General features: G+C 41.4%; 1 protein-coding gene across 8 annotated transcripts in view; it reads right to left on the minus strand.

Annotated features, from left to right (window-relative positions):
* Window positions 1-22,016, minus strand: part of ARVCF (armadillo repeat gene deleted in velocardiofacial syndrome) — a 521,911-nt gene that overhangs the window by 301,777 nt on the left and 198,118 nt on the right. Inside the window, exon 1 of one of the 8 annotated variants that reach the window (XM_019506981.1) lies at window positions 7,567-7,655. The exons of 6 other annotated variants lie outside the window; for them this stretch is intronic. In XM_019506981.1, the coding sequence (XP_019362526.1) occupies window positions 7,567-7,623 (57 nt within the window). In that variant the 5' untranslated portion in view covers window positions 7,624-7,655. Of the gene's footprint in view, window positions 1-5,786; window positions 6,199-7,566; window positions 7,656-22,016 lie in introns of those variants that run through there. One more of the 8 variants, XM_019506982.1, reaches the window with a different exon arrangement.

Here is a 22,016-nt window from a genome sequence, read left to right on the forward strand (position 1 = left end):
GGGCCTTTATACTGCTGCGGCTGAAAGCACCAAGGCCTTTATGCTGACAGAGGTGCATTCCCTTGACAATCATATCATCAAGGGAAACTTAAATGGCTGAAGATGCAAAATATGCTAAAATGATTTGTAAAAGGTTTACATTTTGAATACCAGAACAATCCTGAGCATGCACAGGAATTCTGTTTGTGTCTCAGGCTTTTGCTGTTCATAAACACAGTCAGATGCCCTATCTCATATCAGACCCCCAGAGAATTACAACCCTGCTTTCAAGCAGAAGACTAGACGGTAGGTCAGATTCTGATCTTCCTTGCAGCAGCATCAATTCAGAATAACTCCACTTAAATCCAGCCACTTGATCTGGATCTCCACTAAGCCTATATAAATTCCCCAAGTTAATGCCCACAGTGCATTCCTCTGCCATTTAAAAAACAGGCTCCAGCACCATTGCTTGACATCAGGCCTTTCGGTGATTTCTCAAGCCTGCAGGCATACCTCCAACATTTCAGGATATCACAGTTGCCACAACTGTGAAAGGGTTACTAACTAAAATGAGAAGCAGAACCAAGTGATTTAGCCTGAGCAGGCAGGCTGCAATTCCTGAATCCAAATACTCTTTGGGTTATTCAATATATTTCTCAAATACCAAGGAGAAAAGCCACAATGAAAAGGGTAAAAGCATGAGATTAGCCATGAGGAAAAATCTCATAATGGTAGATTTACCATTCCTACTACTGCCTTACTGTGCCTCCACAGTGCTGTGGAGAAGCAAGATCCACTGGAGCTTTTCCAATTTGACCTAGTGGGAATAAATTCCTCCTTTAAAAAGTAAAAATGTGCAATATATTAACACTTAGAAGGACAGAACAAGCTCCTGCTATGATACATGTCAATTATCCACTGGTTCCCTCCCATGGGCAATTTTAAATTTGCCCTCTAAATTTTGCAAAAGTCTGCACAAAGGCCAAAATAAATTGTTGTGGAGCACAGTAGAAGATTTCTTGGATATCTGAAGTCAGAAGGCAGATCATCATAAAACTATTAAAAACTACTTGAAGATAAAAGGCAATATGCACAATTTTGGGGTGGTTTCTTTTAGGGAGAATAAGGTGTTAAATATTAAGAATGTAAAGGGAGGTTCTCTTTCACTGCCGCGTCCTCTGTTTTAAGTGCTTACAGAATATTTGGGACAAAGGCAGCAATATAAATTTATCATGTCATTATGAGATGCTTCCGATAGTTTTACTACATACTTCAAATGAAGTGGCAGGTCTGTTGAAATAATTTGCCTTGAACATAGTCCCAGAATTTAGCAAATGTTATCAAGGAAAAAAATTAAACTAGCGTGTCTAAGAAAAAATGTAGGAAGCCATAAAAGGATACTGAGAACGCCTGTTAAAACCCCAGTGCTCAGAGAAATGCCTCATTTGCTGTAACAGGAATTATTTAACACTTAAGTGTGGAGACATTTCACACATGCCATAACTATTTTCACCTAACAAACCCAATCCTATTCTTGCTGAAGTTAATATCATAACTCCCATTTGGCTTCAGCAGGAGCAGCATCAGATCCAAACTCCTTAACTAGAAGTGAAACCATCTAACATGTTTGAGAGCTCATGTTCTTCAATGCTGACCCCTTGTCTATAATTGTTTATATTGATACTGCTAACTGATCCCCACCATAATTTAGATGTCTGTACTCAATGTACACATCACCTTTTGCACTTAATTTTATTTCTGGTAACCGGAGAGGATCTTAAATAAAAACAGAACTATCTGTGCAGTGTGAAATGGTTCACCTTACGCCCCTTGCGACAGGTGGTTAAATGACGCACCCCCCCAAGAAGCGTAATAACCAGGCTGGAATGCTTTACTTGGCATGTCTTACTGCTGTTACGAAGCAAGATTAACACACACATATAGGTATAGGGATTGGGTGTTATAAATATTGGTATCCCATGACAACACACTTAACAGAAGACCCTTCTCAGACAACCATGTCGTTTAGAGAGCATCTCTTCCTTTGTACACCATTCGTGCTGTATTACCATGGCACCTAGGAGCATCTAGGAGCCCTAATTGTGGACCAGGACCCAAAAAGGGTGCATAAACCCCTCTCTACCCTGAAAAGGTTTTTATAGCAACTTGTTGGAACATGCCTAGCCCTTTCTCCAGACATGCTAACACAGTGTAAGGGCAACCAATCCGCTTTGCAGTAGGATACATAGTCCGTTTGCAAGTTAAACTCATGAACGTTGGTGAGGTGTTTTCCTAAGGACCTCAGGAAGGTAGTGCCCAAAACAATCTACTCGGGGATTTAAGGCTACATGTTCAGTCCTAAAGAACACAATACGTTCAGCAAGTACAAAGAGATGTATGTCAACCTAAGAAAGGACCTGTGTCAGAAATCCAGCTGCTTTGGTTTTGCCCACATTAGCTAAATCATAATGGAAACCAGTTTAGGTGCAACAATGTTTACACTTGGTTTATAGTTTTTTTTTCTAGCAACACTTTCTTCAAGTTTCCCACCATCAATGGCGCCCAAGATATGGCAGTATGCAGACAGGCCACCAGCATTTTAACCACTTTATTATTTGGTCCTGCCCAGATCACGTCTAAGAGTACACTGTGGTCAAACTGTAGAACGGCCTGTCTGCACAGTCTCGCGCTGCAGCCACCATCCTTCTACGTCAACAGAAAAGGAATATTTGGAAATTTGAGGGAAAAGTCTAACAACGGCCTGATCCCAGTAACCATTTTCGGGCTAGTGTCAATTCCCCAGTGACATGCCATGCTCTGGTAGAAGACTTCAGACCTGCAAGCTTCCAGAAGGAGAGTCTCAGTAGGAGTGATGTCTGAGGTACAAGTATCCACAGGAAGTATATGAACTGAGATGGATGACGGTGATCCCCACCTGAGCAGTATGGTGGCAGAAGTCATAACAGAATCCAAATCAATCTTCCTGCCTCTTCCTCCACACCTTCCAGTAGCAAAAAATGGAGTCCTCAGATGACAGCAATTGTAATCAAACTGTAGATATTGATACCGGCTTAAAGATGAAACTTGAGCCACTGTTTGAAATCAGTGACAGGTTAGAGGCAAAAAACTCAATGCCCAAAGCTCAGATCTGGACTAAAGTTCACGCGGCTGTAGTACATGGGTTTGGTTTCATCTTCTGAATGTTCCCACGCTTTCGAGAATATTCAATCTAGATCCAAAAGCTTTCCTTTGTTCAGACTTGGTATTTGCATTCAGCCCATTAGAGAGCTCATTTGAAACTGCAAATTGATCAAGACTTAAATTGGAGTTCTGACTGACAAAAAGTGACAAGATATGTCTGTAGAAAAAGCCCCTAGTAACTAAGAACTGGTACTGAAATCATGCCATGTTACCAATACACTGTGGATGTCTACTTTGTATGTTCAGGGCTGAAATGAGACTCTCCAGTGCCTACTACTACTATCCCAAACATCAGCATAATGCTGTTGCTGCCCAAACTTTGGAAGCAGCTGACAACTCTTAATAAAAACCTGAGAGGATGGCTGAAGGTTACTGCTGGTTCCTTTAATGATGATTTAAAATCCATGAATATTTGGCATGGTTTCAGATGTTTTGTGTTGTTAAAGTGTCAGTGGTATTACTGGGCAAATATTTGTCTGAGAGCTTAGAATTAATTTTCAGCTAGTAGAAATGCAAACAAGGTGTAACAGTATAATTTTAGAATACATCAAAATCCATTAGTTCACTTGAGGCAAAGAATCCAATGCTGATCCAAGCTGCTCCGGTGCACGTTAGCCGTAACTCTGCTATGCAGAGATCAGAACCAACTTTACAACCAGTGCCCCTTCACAGCCCTCTCTTCATTATAGTAACTGTTGTAAGAATGTCCCATATGACTGAATACATGTTTTACATATAAAAGGATTCTCTGTTCTTTTCACTTCACTTTGCCCCTTTTGGCCACCCCTTCTCTATTATTTTAAATTGCTCTCTGGTCTATCTCAGATTTGTTGCCTATATTTTGTTCACAGAATGCACATCTAACTGTGAGCCACTTGGCCTAGATTTAAGCAACTGGGATTATTACAAAAAAAAAAAACAAACAAAAAAACCTTACTTCCTAAATTTCCACATTCACAATAAATTAGTTTGACAGCACACAATGTAAGAACCACCACTCTTTATATAATGAGCTCTCTAATATACAACCACAGGAGCAACTTGGAGAATTACACTGCAAAACGACTCCCGTGAATCCAGCATCCATGTTTCACTGGGCAGAAATTTTGTCCCCTAATAGGCTGACTTGAAATTAAGGGCACAATACAACTGGGTTCTGAAACTGAAAATGGATTTACATGGAGAAATTAACTGCCATCTACAACTCCAGAGCAGTTATGGGGTAATCTTCTATTCCCTTCCATGCTCTTCCTTTTATCCAGACACTCAGGTCTGATCATATCACATGTGTCTTTTTGATAGTTAACAGTCTATTCCTTACCTCCAGGTTTTTTCTCTCGGTGGAAAAATATCAAAGGAGACAGGTTTCTGTTGATAACTTTGTGTGCATCAACAACCAACTACATGTAATTTGACAGCCACAATAGTTTGAGGGCAAAAATTATGAACAGGTAAAAAAGAAACCAGTGTTTCTTCCCTGAGAAGTCCACAGGTGGTGCAAAACACAAACAATACAGACAAACATGTACCTACAAATGATAGGAATCCTTGCCATCTCTACTAGAAAGGTCAATGGTTGCAAGGACTACCTGCACATACAGGAGTATAGTGGTAATCACACAGGGATTCTCACAAAGCCCAGGCAAGAATGTGACTTTTCTCTAAAGAGCATTGATACCAGGGTTGTTTGGAGAAATCTGTTCAACCCTCTGTCACTGAAGTGCATGAGAAGTCAACCTAATACATTCAAAGCAGGCTGAATCGTCACCAATAGGCTACCCCACATTAATGTATAGGAGTGTCATCAGCATATTTTATTCCCATTGTCCCAACACAGAAAGCACTGGATGCACTAAAGCTAAGGTTTTAGAAACTTATACAAGTTTGTGAAGCAGCTCTCCGCTCCCTCTGCAGCTACCTGAATTGACACGTTATCTTGCTGGCTTATAAGATGCCTTGAAGAAGATTAACAAGAAAAGCATCTGTAAATTACAGAAGTCTATATGATCTCTATTTATTCATGCCTAGCCTGCAAAAGCTTTGCCCTACAATTCCCAATGACACTCCAAGGTAAGGAGGAATATCTTCGTTTTTCCACAGAGCCCTAACACCAGCCCAATGTTTGACTTTATGGACAAGAGGCTTGTTTCAATCAACTTCACGGTTTCATTCTAAACATTTCCCCTGTATATTTAACAGCCAAGTAAAAGAGAAAGCAACAGAATGCTGTACGGAGAACCAACGTTCAACAACAACACAATGGCAGAGCTTTTTTTTTTTTAAAAAAAAAGAGACTATTTCTAGCTGTTCACTGTCAAAGAGTTCTCTGGATTTATTGAGCAGGTCTGGAAGGTCAAAGGAAACAATAGTTTGCTTTTCTTGAGGGTCTCAGCAGTTAATACAAGGGAGACAAAAGCAAAATCTCTCTCAGTCTGCTAGAAGAGAAGCTTGGATTTCTCTCCCAGCCCTCTTGATAAAAATCACCTTGGTCGCTCTCCCCCAGACAGACAACAGCAGAGCTACCGAAGACAGACATGCATAAATAAAAGCAGATCTATAGCAGGCACAGGGGAGAAGGGTGGGAGCCACGTAAGTTCTGCACTAACCTGTTTGAGTTCTGCAGGCATTTATGCAAGGTGCCAGTTTTACAGTCCCTACTGGGCAAACTCCAGCTTACGGCAGGTTCTTCGTGGACTCAGATCTCTGGCTTGACAGCCCGGTTCCCTTGCCCTCCCAAGCCTCTACCCTCAGTGAATCTCTCCTCTCTTTGTAATCTGATCAACTGCAGTTTGAGCGCCTCTCTGCAGAGTCGATCTAGGGAAGAACCAATCCAGCGAAGAAAAATCACAATCAAAGCAGCTCAGAGGAAGAACTGCTGGTGGTAGTAAAGGAGGGGCTTCTTCGCATGGCTTATTTCCTCTCCCACTGCCCCGCTAAAAGCCACCCTGGACTCTTGGTGCCACTGCTCTCACCCCAGCTCCCAGTCTCCAGAAACTCAGTCCCCTTTGGGGGCGGAAGCTGACAGACAGTCTCAGCTGGAGGCTCCAGTAAGGCAGGCAGTAGCCACACCCAGTGAGCAGCAGCAGCAGCAGCCTGGGAGGGAGACACAGGCTGGAGCCCGTGCAAAACACCACCGCACAAGGTTTCAGATAGAGGAGCTTCCCCCGTGCTGCTGGGATCCTGCCTGCTGCTGGCTTCCCAATGAGGGGAATAGGAGCCCTCTTACCTTAAGGAGACCCTGCCAACTTGGAAATCTAGTCAGTTTCTTGGAAATCTAGTCAGTTTCTCTTGCTGGAGGTAGTTTTCAGGTGCTGCACCTGCTTTTAGACCTCCTGGGCCAATGTCCTGGGGTGTGCTACCACTCCCCGTATTTCCATAGTTAAAGTTCCCCCCTTCTTTAGTGGAAAAGACCCATGGCAAAAACGGGAAAATAAGTGACCCCCCCAGGAGAACCCCTGGGCCTGGTTAAACACTATCTGGGGGTCAAACGTGCAAGGTCAACTACACTTGACTCTTTTCCATGTTAGTTACAACAGCCTATTACCTGTCACTGGCAGGCAAGTGCCCAGGTAGAAAGTTGACCATCAAGTCAACAAGATTTCCAATAACATTCACTTGAGCAGAAATTCCTCACGAGTATCATTCTTTAACCTGAGGAGCTGCTGGAATACTAGTAAGCTATAGTATGTTTTTAAACTCCAGGAGGAAAATCCTCCTGCCTGGTTACTTTTTGCATCTAGCTTGCTTTGGACAGTGAACAAAAACCAGCCAGGTGCCATGCACTAGCAGAAAAGAAAGAACATTCACGTTTGATGATAATCTCCTCCTCTTTTACATCACCAGCACAGAAGAATCAGGATTTACATTTCCAAATCATATTGCCCACATTTTTAAAAACTATTTAACCTGCACATGCACACTGCAAACACTTTATCAGGCACTCCCATAATACACACAAATGTACCTGTTTGGAAAAAAATAATCATAATGGTGATGGTTTACATTTTTCTTTCCTGATAGTTACCCATCAGCAAAAGAATGCTTGCTTCTGCTTTGGGCTCTAGTTTTCTTAATAAAACATGAATATCCAGACTTCACAGCTGGATATTTCATTAATTTTGATATCCATTTTAATGTAAAGAAGCTGGAGGTGCTCTAACTTTCATACCTACCTTCTAACAAACACCTCATCTGCTTAACTGCTCAGCTCAGTTATCATAAAGAAAAAGTGCTCTCCATGATAAGTCTAAGCTCTGACCCCCTCAACCCCCACCTTTTTTGCATTTTGCAAAAACTGCAGCAGAGATGCATATCAATGCACTGTAAGTATACTTAAGGTATATTATATATTAATTCTCCTGAGGAGGCCCCTTCTCAGAAACCCACCTTCACTAGGTGACCACCATTCACCTGCTGACCCAGAACAGGGGTAGGAGAGGACATTTCACTGGCACTCTTAACACTGAAACACTGCCTTTCAGATAGATGCAGTCAGCAGGATCTGAGAGTCAACCAACTAAGCCCTGCCTCCAGTACTAAATAACTGACATTGCTCTCAATGACTAACCAATGGGTTGAGGATATTTGTTCTTCTCTTTCAGGCTAGCTTCCTGCAGCAAACCAAAGCAGTAAATAAAGAGCCAGGAGCCAGTGGCTGAACACTAGTAATTAGGGACTGACAGCTAGCTGTGCTGCCGGGACACCAAGACCCAAATTAGAGACTGTCCATGGAAAATAGGGATAGTTGAGAGCAGTCTACAGCCAGTTACCAAACACAGTCAGGAAATAAGGTCACAGTTAAATATTCTTTCATTTTCAGAGCAGATGTTTTCATACAGTGAGCTTGCTCCTTGTATCCCGCAGTTCCCCGTCTAACTCAGGCTCACTTGCCTTTCTCGAAAATTCTTCCAGTGTCAGTATTACTAACAGGATAATTACCGTCAATTTGAACAAAAAATGAGGAGCCATCTCCTTTAGTAATGTGTAAGAACAGGAAGGAGGTCTATTTAAGTTTAATTTCATGTTACCCTACTGGGATCAAACAGTGAGAAGTCCAGCTGGACATCAGCCCCATGAAACTTTGCATTTGAGAACACAGAGAACTAAACAGAACTACGTTAACTTCACTCTTACCTGCTCAAGGCCCCTCTGGTCAACAGCAATGGGAGATACTAAACTATACAGGGTTTTATATCCACCTGAAGGATTTCCTCCAACAGGCATAAAGCTGTTCACAGTTCATCTAATGTGGAGTAGGTCTAGATGACAGGCAGCTGGTGATGGGCTTCGATAACATTCTCAAAGGTCATGGCAAGGCAAAAAGAGGAAGGCATCTTCCTGTGAGTTCTTCCCGTGCAAACTATATTTCAGGTCCTATGAATCTTAAGCCATCTGTGATGCTTTCGAGGCCTGACTCAGGATTTTTGAATGCTTGGGGGATTGGCAGTCCTGAGTCTGATGCTGAAAACAATGGAACAACCTGAGTGAATAACTGTTTGAAGGATTAGGTCCTTACAGAATTTGCTGAACTTCAGATTTTGGCAGCTGGCTGCCCTTCCTTTGCCATGCAAGTATTGACTCTAGCTCATCCGTTTCATTCATTCATCTGTTTCATTGTTGTTCACCCTGATTCTTTCTACATTTTGCCTCATTATTTTTTTTATTTAATGTGATACGTTTCTTCCAACTGTACAGCCAGAATGACAAGTTGGGGGGTTTTTTCTCTTCTAGAAATTAGAGGCCAAGAAATAGGAGATACAAGTTCAGTCCCCTAGAAACCCATACTGGATTTTCTCAGACTACAGTAACATTTACTTAGTTCTTTTTCCAGACTTGTTTCATCACAACCCCAGCTCACACAAGCAGAGTATTTTTTCTAGAGTTTGGCCCAAGTTTTCTTCTTTTCTTTCATCGCACTACTCCTGAAAAAAAATCATTCCCCATCACCACTACAGCTCTACGGATAGATCTGCTCAGGAGGGCAGTAAAAATGAAATGGTTTACAACCCTGCCTGGAGACATAACATATGGCTTCAGTGACATGTAGCTTCCATAAACCCAGCAGAGCAAGAGCTCCCACAGAGGGTCAGAAAACCGGTTTTCCATACAGTCAGAAGCATTGTGATTCCCCATCATAGTACTGACTACTAGCCAGGCTATTTGTATTACTTCAGTGTTGTGGATAAACACCTTCCCTTTATTCTATTTAATACACATTTCCAAATGTGCTTTAAGAATGACACAAGCTGTTTCAGAATACAAGCTTCTGTTCCAAGAAGTATGTAGTGTTGTAGTGGGATAAAGCCATTAAGGTATTTTTAACACACTCTTCACCCTGGTTTGGAGTCTCTTGTCACATTCATGCCCACCTACAGGGCATTGTGATAGTCAAGCAAAGAGGTCAGAAATAAGTGAGAATCAAGTCTACATCAGCTTTAGTCAAGAACAGTTGCAACCTCCCAGCCCACAATAGGTGGATATTGTTTTTACCTGTCACTGCTATTTGTGAATCCAATGTTAAGAAGAGGGCCAGAAGGACAACAAGACTGAAGACAAAAGTACCAATATGGACGAGGAATCAAAACTCATGGAAGAGGTGATATCTTTTATGAGACTAACTAGATATTTGCAAACAAATTATTTTATTTAATTGCAAGTTCAGGCGCGCTCAGCCTTCATCAGGCATAGGAGAGAGCAGAGGCTGTAAAATATTGTAAAATATGGAAGAACACTGGACAGGGAGTGGCCTCCTGCACCTTTTAGTCCAGTCCAATAGATAGAAACATTATGACAACTGGAAACTCAGTTGTGATCCCTCTGCTGACTGACACAGTTCCTGTCTTGTCTGCTTCTACCTTCCATTAACTCCACTACATTTTTAACATGACATCAGGAGAGCTGGATAACAGCCATGACAGCATTAGAGTTCAAGGACATATGAAGGTATATGTCATTGCACACTGCTGATAGCTGAATGCATGTTGACCCACGTTCCTTCCTAGCAGCTTCACATAGATGGGGAGAGCACTACATCATCATGCAATTCAACAGGCAGATCACAAGACACAACCCTTTGTCTTAAGTAAACAAATTAATAGAGTAACAAGACAAAATGATAGAGCAAAGCAAGTCTAGGTTAAGATTAGGAATGTCACCGCAACTGTCACACTGCAGTCATGAAGAAAAGGAAATAAGCAAAGAGACAGGTGTATAAGAAAAATACCAAGAACTAGTCACTTTGACTTTTTTAGATTTTTTTATACTTTTCCAAGTAATTTGCAGAGAGTTGTAATCTGTACATTATTCAGTATCTTTTGAGCGAGTGGTTATAAGTGTATACCTTCCCTTCCAGGCCAAAGGCCAAGCATGTGGTTTGCCATTAAGAACTGGCTAAAGATCCTTCTGTATTCTCAATTGATTTTTGTGACAAGTACTATGCTGATATTTTTCTGAGCAGTAACTGGATACTACATAAAGGAAGAAAACTCCTTTTTCATTATGTGGAATAGGTTTTGTGCATTATATTCTGTAATGTTCAGAGATAGATGTGCATGCTAATATTTCTATTTAAATTGCCCACTAAATTCCAGTCAAGGAAATGAGCTTCTAAATGATTTCCTTGCATGCTATTTTGGGAGCAAATTATTGGGGTTAATTTGTGCAGGGCACTATCTACGTGCTATGTCTGTGGTAGGACATCTTTAATTTGTCAGAATTCAAAGGTTCATTGAAAGAGGGTGGCTGGTTTGTTTCTTTCATTTTCAAAATGCCAAAGGCCATTAGGAGAGTTAGTGCTTCCTAATCTAGCAGCGATTCTTTTTCATTTTATTTAAAAACATTATCCCCCCCCCTCAAAACAATACTTGAAACCATCTTACATGTTTTTAAAATGATGGTCAAGGTTTCTTGTATGAAGGCCATAGGTCTTCTTGTATGCTAAGTTTTTAGGTCCAGGCAAAATTATTGTGCTTTAGGGCTAAGTACAGACAGTCAAAAAGCCTGAGGCTGAATTGATTCAATCTTTGCAGGCTAGTCGAAGCTGCATAGACTGACCCGTTAAGCAAGTGAACAGACATTCACTTTTGATTCCAGAAATGCAGTTATATGCCTGTAGTGGACCAGGCCAGAAGCTGAGGGGTACCAGAGCACACCTCCCTGCTCAGCTGGAGCAGAAAGCATGGGCCAAGGCTTGCCTGCCCACCCTGCAAAGCGGGATTTGTGAAGGAGGTGCAAAGCATCCTGGGAGGCTGGGGGACTGGGAGTTAACTTGACTCTGGAGGGGATCTGGGGCAGAAGTTCAATAAATCAATTTAACTTGAATCATTTAAGTCTGATACTACATCCTTCCAAGTTTATCTTAAACCAGTTTCAGCCATTTTGAAAGTGGTTATGTGCACTGAGCTTCTGTTGTGTTACAGATTTGAACTGGTTTCCAACTCACTTATACCAGTTTAGAGTAACTTCTGTTCCTAGCCTAGATACTCACACATGAAATAAGGTTGCCAAAAGAAGAGAAGAACTTACAGAAATCCACCTTCAAGTTTGGAAGCAGGGAAAGTACAGTTATTAACTATAACTACAGGGTCCTAAAAAAACCCACAACCATATGTCTGTGGCTAACGAGACATCTTCACCATAAGTTTGTTTCCTAAAATGTATCCTGTAACATTCCCCATCACCACAGCTGTAGTTAAGACCATTTTGTTCATCCCTACAATTTGGTAGTTTGAAAGGGAAGATGCTTCTTATACCACAAATAAACTGTGACATTTATTTTAAAATAAAGGCCATAATTATACTTGGCTCTCAGCCAAAGGAGCCTGCTGATGGCTATACTGGTCCATTCTGTTTGCAGTCAAAGCAATGGGAGTTTACCAACTCTGATGAATTCATTCAATCAGAAAGAGTCAATAATTCAACAGCATCAGCTGTAATCCTAAACTTCAGTTTCAAACTCCTTTCTATGTTAATTCAGAAAGCAAATTCACTATTCAGTTCTGAGCTTCCAAACTGCAAAACTGTACCAAATGGGAGCATTTCCATTTTAGAAAAGTTTAAACATTTTTGACTAAAAAACAGGCTCACTCCCATAGGTCTTTGGAACAAAATTAAGAAAACTGCTCACCTCTATTTGGTTTCCAAACCTCCTTCAACAAAGATTCACTTTAAAAATTGAGACTTTGCAACAATGAAGTCAAATTAAGCAACCAAAGATATACATGAAGAGTGCAAGGAAAATATACTCATGGGTTTGCACCATTATAATTGTCAGTGTAAGAAGCTGCTGTTCTGCTGACAAACATTAGATGGCACTTTGGAATTTTGCAGCTACTGTATAATGTTATACAGTACATACTTAAGAGATTTATTCATACGTGATAGTCAGGTGCTGCTAGTTATGGAAAGAACAACAAGGTATTCCACAGCAACAAGAGTCTTCATGCTAACATAAGAATATTTTCAACTATCCGCAGCACCTACATAGCTAAAATACCACCACCCATATTTAGAACGTGCTCTGAAAACACTATGTAGTGTGTGTCCTTACAGAATTAAATTATGTTATAGGAATTAAAATGACTCTTATCCTTCTCTAAAACAAAGGCCAATTTTTCAGGCATTGACTCACTAAGTTTTTTGGTTTGATAGAATTCCTCCATAAGGATATTAACATTAGGTAGCTTGGAGCAACTAGATTCAGTGTAGGCTGTGCTAGCACTCTCATCAGAAGCAGTTCTCTGCAGGTAACGCACAAGGTCTTGACTTGAGTCTGCTACGTGCTGGCACAGCAGAAGTTAGGAGTGCTCACACAATGTTAAGTCCCTGACAGAAGGCACTTTAAACCTCATATCCATAGATCCACTTTAAACCCAGCTACTACTGAACTCAAGTAATAATATTCCTACTGACTTTTTGGATATGTACTTTGACCATCTGAGGTCTTTCCTGAAACCTGCCGTCTAATCGTGTGGGGCTATATTCTGCCTAACACCCATGTAACCACGTAACCTCTAAAGCCCCTGGGAGGAACAGCAGCTCACACAGCCACCATTCCTTTCAGGGCCTTCCAAGTATTAAAAAGCAGCATACGCGGGGCACTGACTTTGGCCCTATGCTGTTCTCACCTTACTTCAGATGCTTACCATCTTTGCTGCCATAGGAGTAAGAAGATGCTACGATTCCTGTTGGAATTTTGGCCAGTCCCAGCAACGAAGAACAGAATGGGAGTGTCTTGTATACCCATGCAGGAGCGGATGAAAATCTGATTCGGGTCTTTCCCAGAAAGTCAATGGGACTCCTGTTCATTACACTGCTATGCTTGGGCCCTACATATTGAGGGTCTCAGCCAAATTCTTAATAAAACTAAATCCAAACTGGAAAAATTCTAGCATCTTTAACAGTTAGCTCAATATCAGCAATGATGCAATCAGCGTGGATTAAATTCCCCTTAACCCATTATAAGACAGGGGGTTATGGCACTGAAGCTGAGAAAAAGAACTGTGATAGTATAGACTAGTTGGAAAGCAATGCTGTTCTTGCCTGCACTGAGCTTACTTGCAAGGAAGGTGCTGTCAATCTACTAATGTGGGCACAAACATTACTCACAAGAAAAAAAAAGACTCTACAACCACAGGGCACCATAGACTGTAGCTAATTAAACTTGACAAACCAGGCAAAAAGGGAACTGTTTGCCCCTGCAGAAGAGCTGGAGTAGAGGAATGGAAAGACGAATAAGAGAAGCAGGAGACTTGTGTACTCAAAAAAAGCCTCAGTATAGTATTTTAACGTAAGCATGCTAGCTGTAATTTTATTTATATATATATATATATATATATATATATATATATATGCTTTTCTAATAAACCTGTCACTGTAATATCAAGGCACTAGAGACGATCCCTAAACTACCATCAAATTCTAAAACCCTATATTTTTAGTTTTTGGCAGAGAATCTTGGATACATTTCAGTAAGCTGATCAAAGAAATTGATTAATCTCTGTAATTTAGAAGTAAATACAAAAAATACATCCATTAGTTGCCCAAATCTATCAAGAACTCTCTATATTGTATGGGACACCAACACAAATAGGCCTGATTCTGCTGTCATTGATTTTTCAATAATTGCAACTGAACTATCCTCCCCTTACACCAGCTTGAGAGTACAGCTGGAACCAGATGTCTCCCCTCTGCTCTTAGAAAGGGCAGAGTCACACACAGAGGCACTGGTAATATAAATCCCAGGATACAAGTTAAAAGCTGGACTTGGTGGCACTTTCTCAATAAACATTGGCATTGATTTTGCCCTGTATTTTTGCATTCCTGCTGTGTGCTCTGCTGTACTTTTCAGTTTATCTTTCACTTGAACCTGAACCTCACTTCACAAAAAAGGACTGTCACTTTTGGCAGGAACCAAAGATAGCTCAGAATTAATATGCAACACAGAAGAATACATCATACAGCAAACCTCCTTATCAAAAAAAGGGAGTGGCGGGGGGTAGGGAGGAATCCACTGTTAATTTTTAACTGGTCTGCTGTTTCCACTGGCAAACCAAACCATATGCTCCAGAGAAACAAGTGATCAGAATCTTAAACACAAAATGTTCTGTAGCTTTCTTTCCACAGGGTGGTTTTGCTTGAGCAACTAGAAGCACGTCTGCACAGTAGAAAAAGAATGAATTGGGTGTTATTGTTAACTTGGTTGATTAATGGCATTTCAAGAGGTTCTTTCAAGTTGTCTTCACAAACAGAGCCAGTTTGGGATCTCTCTCAAGGCTCTTAATTCCTCCCTCACCTTCATGTCAACTCCTACTTCTCCCTAATGTCTTGGTTAAGTTTGAGGGAAAGCAGAGCAAACATTTAAACCGTTTACTGATTTTATGTAAGACTCAATTTAAGAGCATGCCTATGCTGAAGAAAATAATAAAAAATGTTACCACCTGTTTTTAGGAGGGCAAGATTCAGCAGTTTGAAATCATGCTGACTCCTGGGTTAGTTAAACGTGATACATGACAAGTCTAACTAAAATGGCAATAGGGCCTGATTCCAGAGACAAAGCAGTTGAGCTTGGGAATGTGCAGGGGGAGGGAGAGGAGTGGGGGGCAGCATGGGAAGGTAGGACATTAAACTTGTCTAGTTTAATAACAATCTGGTCTACCCAGCATTTTTGTACTATACCACTATGAAACCAGTATAACAAGAGCATTACAAATGCCCAATGTAGACATAGTTATACTAGCATAATGGCCCTTCAGACCAATGTAACTGCATGCCCACTAGAGGCTATAATGGTTTAACCATTTCAGAATTTTAAAAAAAAAGAGCAAAAAATTGATACCCTGAAGTAAAAGTTAAATTAGTATTAAAATATCCTAGACCTCAGTGACTCTTTAATAATCCTTTATAAATGGGATAATCACAAGCCCTGCTGCAGAGAAATCCTCCATTCAATTAGTCACTTCTAAGAGAGCAAAATTACTAAGCGTTGCACAACAAAAGGTACAAACAGGACACTTAATCTTGCCCTGCATTGCACAGACATGCAATATGAGCAACCATATTCTCACAGCCATTCAGAGGTGCTGGTTTTACAAGACAGACATTCACCTCACCCTTTGCTGTGTACAATCAGGCCCTACATAGTTAAATGCAAGCATAAAAAACAGATATAATTACATTTGGAAATGTTACATCACCCCATATGGCTAATTAAGGCAATATTGTTCAAATGGCACACAAGGATTAATTTCCCAACACAGCAAGTTTCACACTGTGAAACCATGAAACCAAAAACACTATGTTGATAACGTAGCTCATTGCCCCTGCTCCTCACTACACCCACCTGTACACACACAGGGTGCATCTACATGTGAAATTAAGGCAAACCAGTCAACTCTGGAGCACTTCGAGCTGGAGTAAACTGCTCCCGGGCACAGCATCTACATGTGTGCCTTGGACAACAGCAATTTGAGCTTGAACGGAGCAGTCTTGGGCTTGCAGGAGGTATGGGGTTTCGACTCTGAGCTCTGGGTGGCAGTGTCAGGGCTGGCTGGGGCATGAGGGTGCTGACCCTGTGGAGCTGCGTGGCTAGGCAGCAGGCAGGAGTCTGGCCCCTGCCCAGTCACTGTCTACATGCGCGTTTCAGCACAGTAAATTGACCCCGCCATAAGATAGTACTGTCCCTGACAGTACTATCTCATGGCAGAGTTAATTAGTTTGCTGCAGCCTAATACCAGTGCACATGTAAACGGTGACACTTTACTGCAGAGCTAATTAGTCTTTGGTGTTGTTAAAAGATATTGGTAAGAATATTTTTGGAAAGTTTTCTTTTGTTACCTATTAGACTATTTATCTACGTACATACAGAATAAGAAATATAATCCAATAAACTGTAAATAGTTAAGAACACTGGCATGGAGTTGACTCTATAGAGGAAAGAGGGACCCCTGCTCAAATCACTGGTGTCCCTCTCACAGCACTGTCGCCTGCCTCATCTATCCCTTCCAACTGAAGACGGGAACACCCTTGGGTGTTCCCAGGTTACACATAGAAAGGACAGAAATCACTGCAAAGGCCTTCTAACAGATTATGCTAATTCTCTGAACTGATGCAGAAGGAAGGAGCACTGGCCAGGGAAAAACAGGGCAATTGGTAATGGCATTCACTCGGCCTGTGCAAAACTTCACCGGCAGTTTTGTTTCAATGCTGTTTTGACTCAATTCAAGCTCGAAACAGCAAAATCAAAACAAAACAGAGAGCTTCAAAACAGCCTCAAAACAAAACGAGGCAAGTCAAAACACTTTGAGATTTTCAAAACGTTTCGAGTTTTGATGCTGAAGCTGGGCTTGCCTGCAGAGAAACAGAAACTAAAGTAATGAGAGGGAGAGGGGGGAAGGAGTGCTCTCATTATTGACTGTGTAGCTGGCCAGTGACTGTCATCCTTCCCTGAGGTCCCTTCCAATCCCAGTGCTCTGGGGGAGAGATGGAAAAACTGCATAAAAGGCAGCATTATTTGAACTGCCCTGCTTTCTGCCTTGGTGTCAGTAAATGTGCACCGTAACACACACACAGTGTCACCTACCCATGTCACGAGTTTTGCCTGTCAGCAGCCAGAGGTGCAAGGCCCTAGAACCCAGACTTCCCCTGCACCGATCTCCTTGACAGGCTTCATGGCCTCAGCAGGGGCTAGCAGGCCTGCAGCTTTCACCCTGCTGCACCTTAACACACACAGTGTCACCCATGTCACGAGTTTTGCTTGTTGGCAGCTTGAGGTGCAGTTTCCCCCAAGCCCCTGCACCCATCTCCTTGAAACCTGGCAGGCTTTGTGGCCTCAGCAGGGGCTAACACCCTGCAGTATTGATCCTGCTGTGGCTTAACACATACACGTGACATGAGTTTTGCCATCAAGACTTTGAGGTGCAGTTTCCCCAAGACCCCTGCACCTATCTCCTTGAAACTTGCCAGGCTGCATGCCCTCAGAAGGGGCTACCATTCAAGTTTCATCCAAATCAGGCCAGAAATGACAAAAGTTATAAGCTGTTTCAAGCTTCCCCATTATAGCCTATGGGCAAAACGTTGAAACAGAATCGAAACAGCAAAACTGTTTTGACGAAACAAAACGGAACAGCAGTTTCAAATTGAAACGAAACGGTATTCTGTTGAAATGTAAAAACACAAGTTGAAATGGAACGGAGCCCTTTTGCACAGCCCTAGCTCATACCTGGGGTCCTGGAGCCATGCCAAAGCAGCAGCTCCTGATGATGAGCTCACTGCGCAGGTTTAGCACAGCTGAAGTGGGGCAAAACTATACCCCTTTGGACGCCCCCCGGCCAATTCTGTGGTGTGAGGATAATATCAAACCCAGTTTTCTTTCCACATAGGAACGACTATTCACATGGAACAGATATGAGGAAAAGCTTCCTAACAGTATGAATGTTAGGACAATGTGGAACAAGCTGGTTTAGGAATACTGAATCTTTCATTTGTACCAGGGTTAGACTAGATGACCTCACCAGATCCCTTCCAACCATCTCATTCATTATGTAAAATACCCTATTAAGCAAAGAGAAGATCCAAAAAGCTCCCTTCAACAACACTGTTAACAGAACAAGGATGCAAAATATGGATACAGAGTTAACAATCAACAAGAAATTCCTTCTAATATCAGTGTTAGTGAAAGCGTGTATGTATGTGCATGTGTGAGAGCAAGTGCATGCACGCACGCGCATACAAAACTCTATTTTGATTTAAGCTGTCTGGTAGTGTCTATTTAGGCAACTGCTAAAGAAGACTCTTAAGTTCTAGTTGGGCCAGAGAAGTCACTAAATAAAAATTAAAAGACCAGGCAATAAAGGTCAGACACATGAAATACAGCAAACCTTTTTATCCAAGAGATAACTATAAAAAATGTTGTGTATTGTTATACTTCCTTTTAACTACCACAATTTGAAATGGCAGAGAGGAAGTCTTGTAGGTAAGGCACAGGACCAGAAGTTAAAGATCTGGAATATACCTAATTCTGTGCAAGCCCTTCATGTCACATAGCTGCTTTGTTTCTACTTTCTATCCTGTAAAATAGCAATAATACCTGCTGACCTTTCAAGGGAAGGGGAAGACTGAAATTCTCATAAAATGTTGCAAATTATCTGGAGATTAAAGTATTGTTGCATGTTTTTTATTAACGTGGTACGCTAGTCAAATTAACAGCATACCATATTTTAATTCTCCACTGTTAGCATGAAAAAGTTGTCTATGTGTACCGACAGAGGCAGATGTGTTTGAATGTGAACATTTTTGGTCAGAACTCCACCTGATGTGAGTTGATTGACATAGCTCCAATGAAGTCCATGGAAAGATGCCAACTTAAATCAGCTAAGGATCTGCCCCTTTATTTTAATAAGTATCACATGTATGAGATGTTTTAATAAAAAATATTCTTTAATAATTAAAAAATGCTGTGTTATGAATGGCTGGTGATCCAATGATAACATTGTAGTTCAGGGTACTGCAGTCCAGATCCTACTCATGTACATTTTCATATCTTCCCCTCATCCCCCATCTTATTTCTCCACATCAGTAGGAATTAAGTTGAAGTTTGATTTGGACCAAAGTGAAATAAAACTGGGCAGGTTAAACAAGATCTCTCACATATGACAGGTATGATGGTTTATCAAGCTTATAGAAAAAAGAAACCCCATTACTGTTGGAGCCTTTAACATTTGTGGGGGAAAAACATTATTCATAGGCTTCAAAAGTGACACATTTCAAAGTTTATTGTACTATACCTGCACTGGTGATGATAAAATGGCCAAGGCCATGTACACTGCTGGCAGTCCAACAGCTTGGGACATCAAACAACAAAGGTCCTGTCTGCGCTAGAAAGATCTATTGACAAGTTTCGTCAGCATACACCAACCCCCGTTTCCAGGCCACCAAATGGTATACATATCACCATGCTTCTGCTAGCTTCACACATCCCCACCATAAGCAGCTGTGCCTGACGGATGTGAAGCACACCTTAGGAAGGCATCCCACTACCCCTTCCAGCACCTTTCAAGCCAATGCATTGTGGGATAGATGTAAATTTGGCATTGTGAGATGCCCAGATCCTCCCAATAGGATTTCCACCAACAGAATGAAAGCTGTTAGGCTACAAAATATTTAATCTTTATATTTTTTAAATGTTGTAAGCCAGGAAAGGTTTCCACCCCCCTTGCTTTTGCTACACATCCACTTTGGGTCCAAGTGGCTCCATGTCACGTGATACTCTTGTGCGACTTCTCTTGACAACCATCACCCTTTCGGTGGCCTACCCAGGCTTGTTTTCAAATTGTATTTATGTAGGGATCTGGAGCATTTATTTTGGAACCAGACCTCAACAATGTAATCTCCCCCTTTACAGACTTGGATAACTTCAATGCACTCTCCTCAGACACCTCTGGAGACCATTTGGAAGCTACACACTGAACTAAATGGATCTAACCATTTGTTCAACCTCGTTAACCACCTGGTACACATTATCTCTGTTCTCCAGAAACTGCACTGGCCTGAGCTAGCTGTCTACACGGAAGTAAACATCCAACACCAAAGAAGTAAAGGCGGGGTGCATAGCCTCTGCACACCCAGGAGCTTTGGCAAGCTTGCTATTTACAGTAAAGGACTATGTAAGCATGGCGCCACTTGTTTTTATCAGGCCAAACTCACACTAAAGTCAAAGGGAGTTAACTAATACAAGCAATCCCTGCTTACCGCTGTTTTGCTTAGTGCTATTTCGCTATAACGCTCATTTTACATTGATACCCGATTCCACTCAGCAAGTTTTGTTATAACACTCACGGGCAACGTACAGCAGGCAGCAGGGAGTGTACACTAGTGCCACAGAGCATCGGTGGTGCACAGCCTCGTTGCGCAATTTAGCACCAGTTTGTTTGTGTTGCCATCTTGGTTCGTCAAAAAAAATTATTTTGCTTAACGCTATTCCGCTTAACACTCGGTTTTTCAGGAACCAATTAAGAGCATTAAGCAGGGGTTGCCTGTACTTGGCAAGCTTCAGGTGTTCAAAGTGTAGCAACTTTTAAGCAGATCTTCCTCTCAATGGTACGAGCCTCCGATTTCAGTCCTCTGGACAAAGAGGTTTTGGGCATCATCCTAGACATTTCCTGTTTGCATTAGAATAAACATTTAAATGTGTTACTGAGAGTGGAGGAGGTGGAAAGATGCTTTCTCTAGACATCAAAACATGTTTAAAAGGCTTTCAGAAAAACCACCACCCTTCATGTTTTCTCCATTTAAGTATCTACTTCTGGATAAAAATCCCTTTTGAAATTGGATCACATCCCTGATGTCATTAGCTGATCTGACATTTCCTGGTGGTGGCCGACAGAGAATATCCCATGATTCATTGCTAAATAATGCCTGAAAACACACACAGCAAAGACAGACAAATGGAACACAAATCTCATGTGCTGTTTGCACATTCTGAATTCACACTGAACAGACAGGATGAAATAAGATTATTTTTCCATTTAGCAAAATGAGGGAAGTGGCTAGCTGTGCTGCTAGCGGCCAGAATGAGACGATACTGTTGAGTTAAGGAAGGAGCTTAATGTTGGCATAAAAATAAAAAAGAGACCAGCTGGCAAAGAATCCAGAATGAATTAGAAATAATATTTGCATAAGACCTTGATTTGTCTTTTGAGGGCTTCAGGAAACTATTACACTTCTGGCACGTTGCCTCTGTCCTCTTTTACCCCTTAAAAACATTTGGGGGGGGGTTAAAAAAAGAATATTAAGCTCAGAGTGACATCTGTAAGAAGCTTGGGGAAGGGTATTACAAGGAAAAGCCAAGAGTGACTCTGTGAGCATGCTGCAAAACCATGGCTGCGCACACATCACTGACAAGTCACTTTGCAAAATTCTACTCTTGACAGTCAGACAAGATGTAAAACTGAAGCCCTGGTCACAAGGGTCATTAAAGATCATATGGCACTTGCTATAAGAGCAAAAGCGTTAACCTTGGTTTCTTGCCCAAATTCCAGCTAAGATAATTAGATTCTATATATAATTCTCTTTGCAGCCTCAAATGGAAAAGCTACTAATTGGGTAGTTTTGTTATATTACCTTCAGAAGTAAGTTACGTCATATGGAATAATACGCAGAAAATGGTTGCATTTCAGCGATAAACGAGTGATCCCTACATACTGTAATATATATCTTGAGAGGGCTTTGTTACACATTACACTTTAAGGTCACAAACGTTGGTCAGTGTTAATGTTATCTCCAGTTTGGAGCAGTCATACGTGCAGGAGAGCAGGGGCCTTGATGACTCCCACCCTCTCCTG

The sequence above is a fragment of the Gavialis gangeticus genome, unplaced genomic scaffold, assembly GCF_001723915.1.
Source record: "Gavialis gangeticus isolate Ggan-Ray unplaced genomic scaffold, GavGan_comp1, whole genome shotgun sequence".
NCBI classification, from domain to species: Eukaryota; Metazoa; Chordata; order Crocodylia; family Gavialidae; genus Gavialis; species Gavialis gangeticus.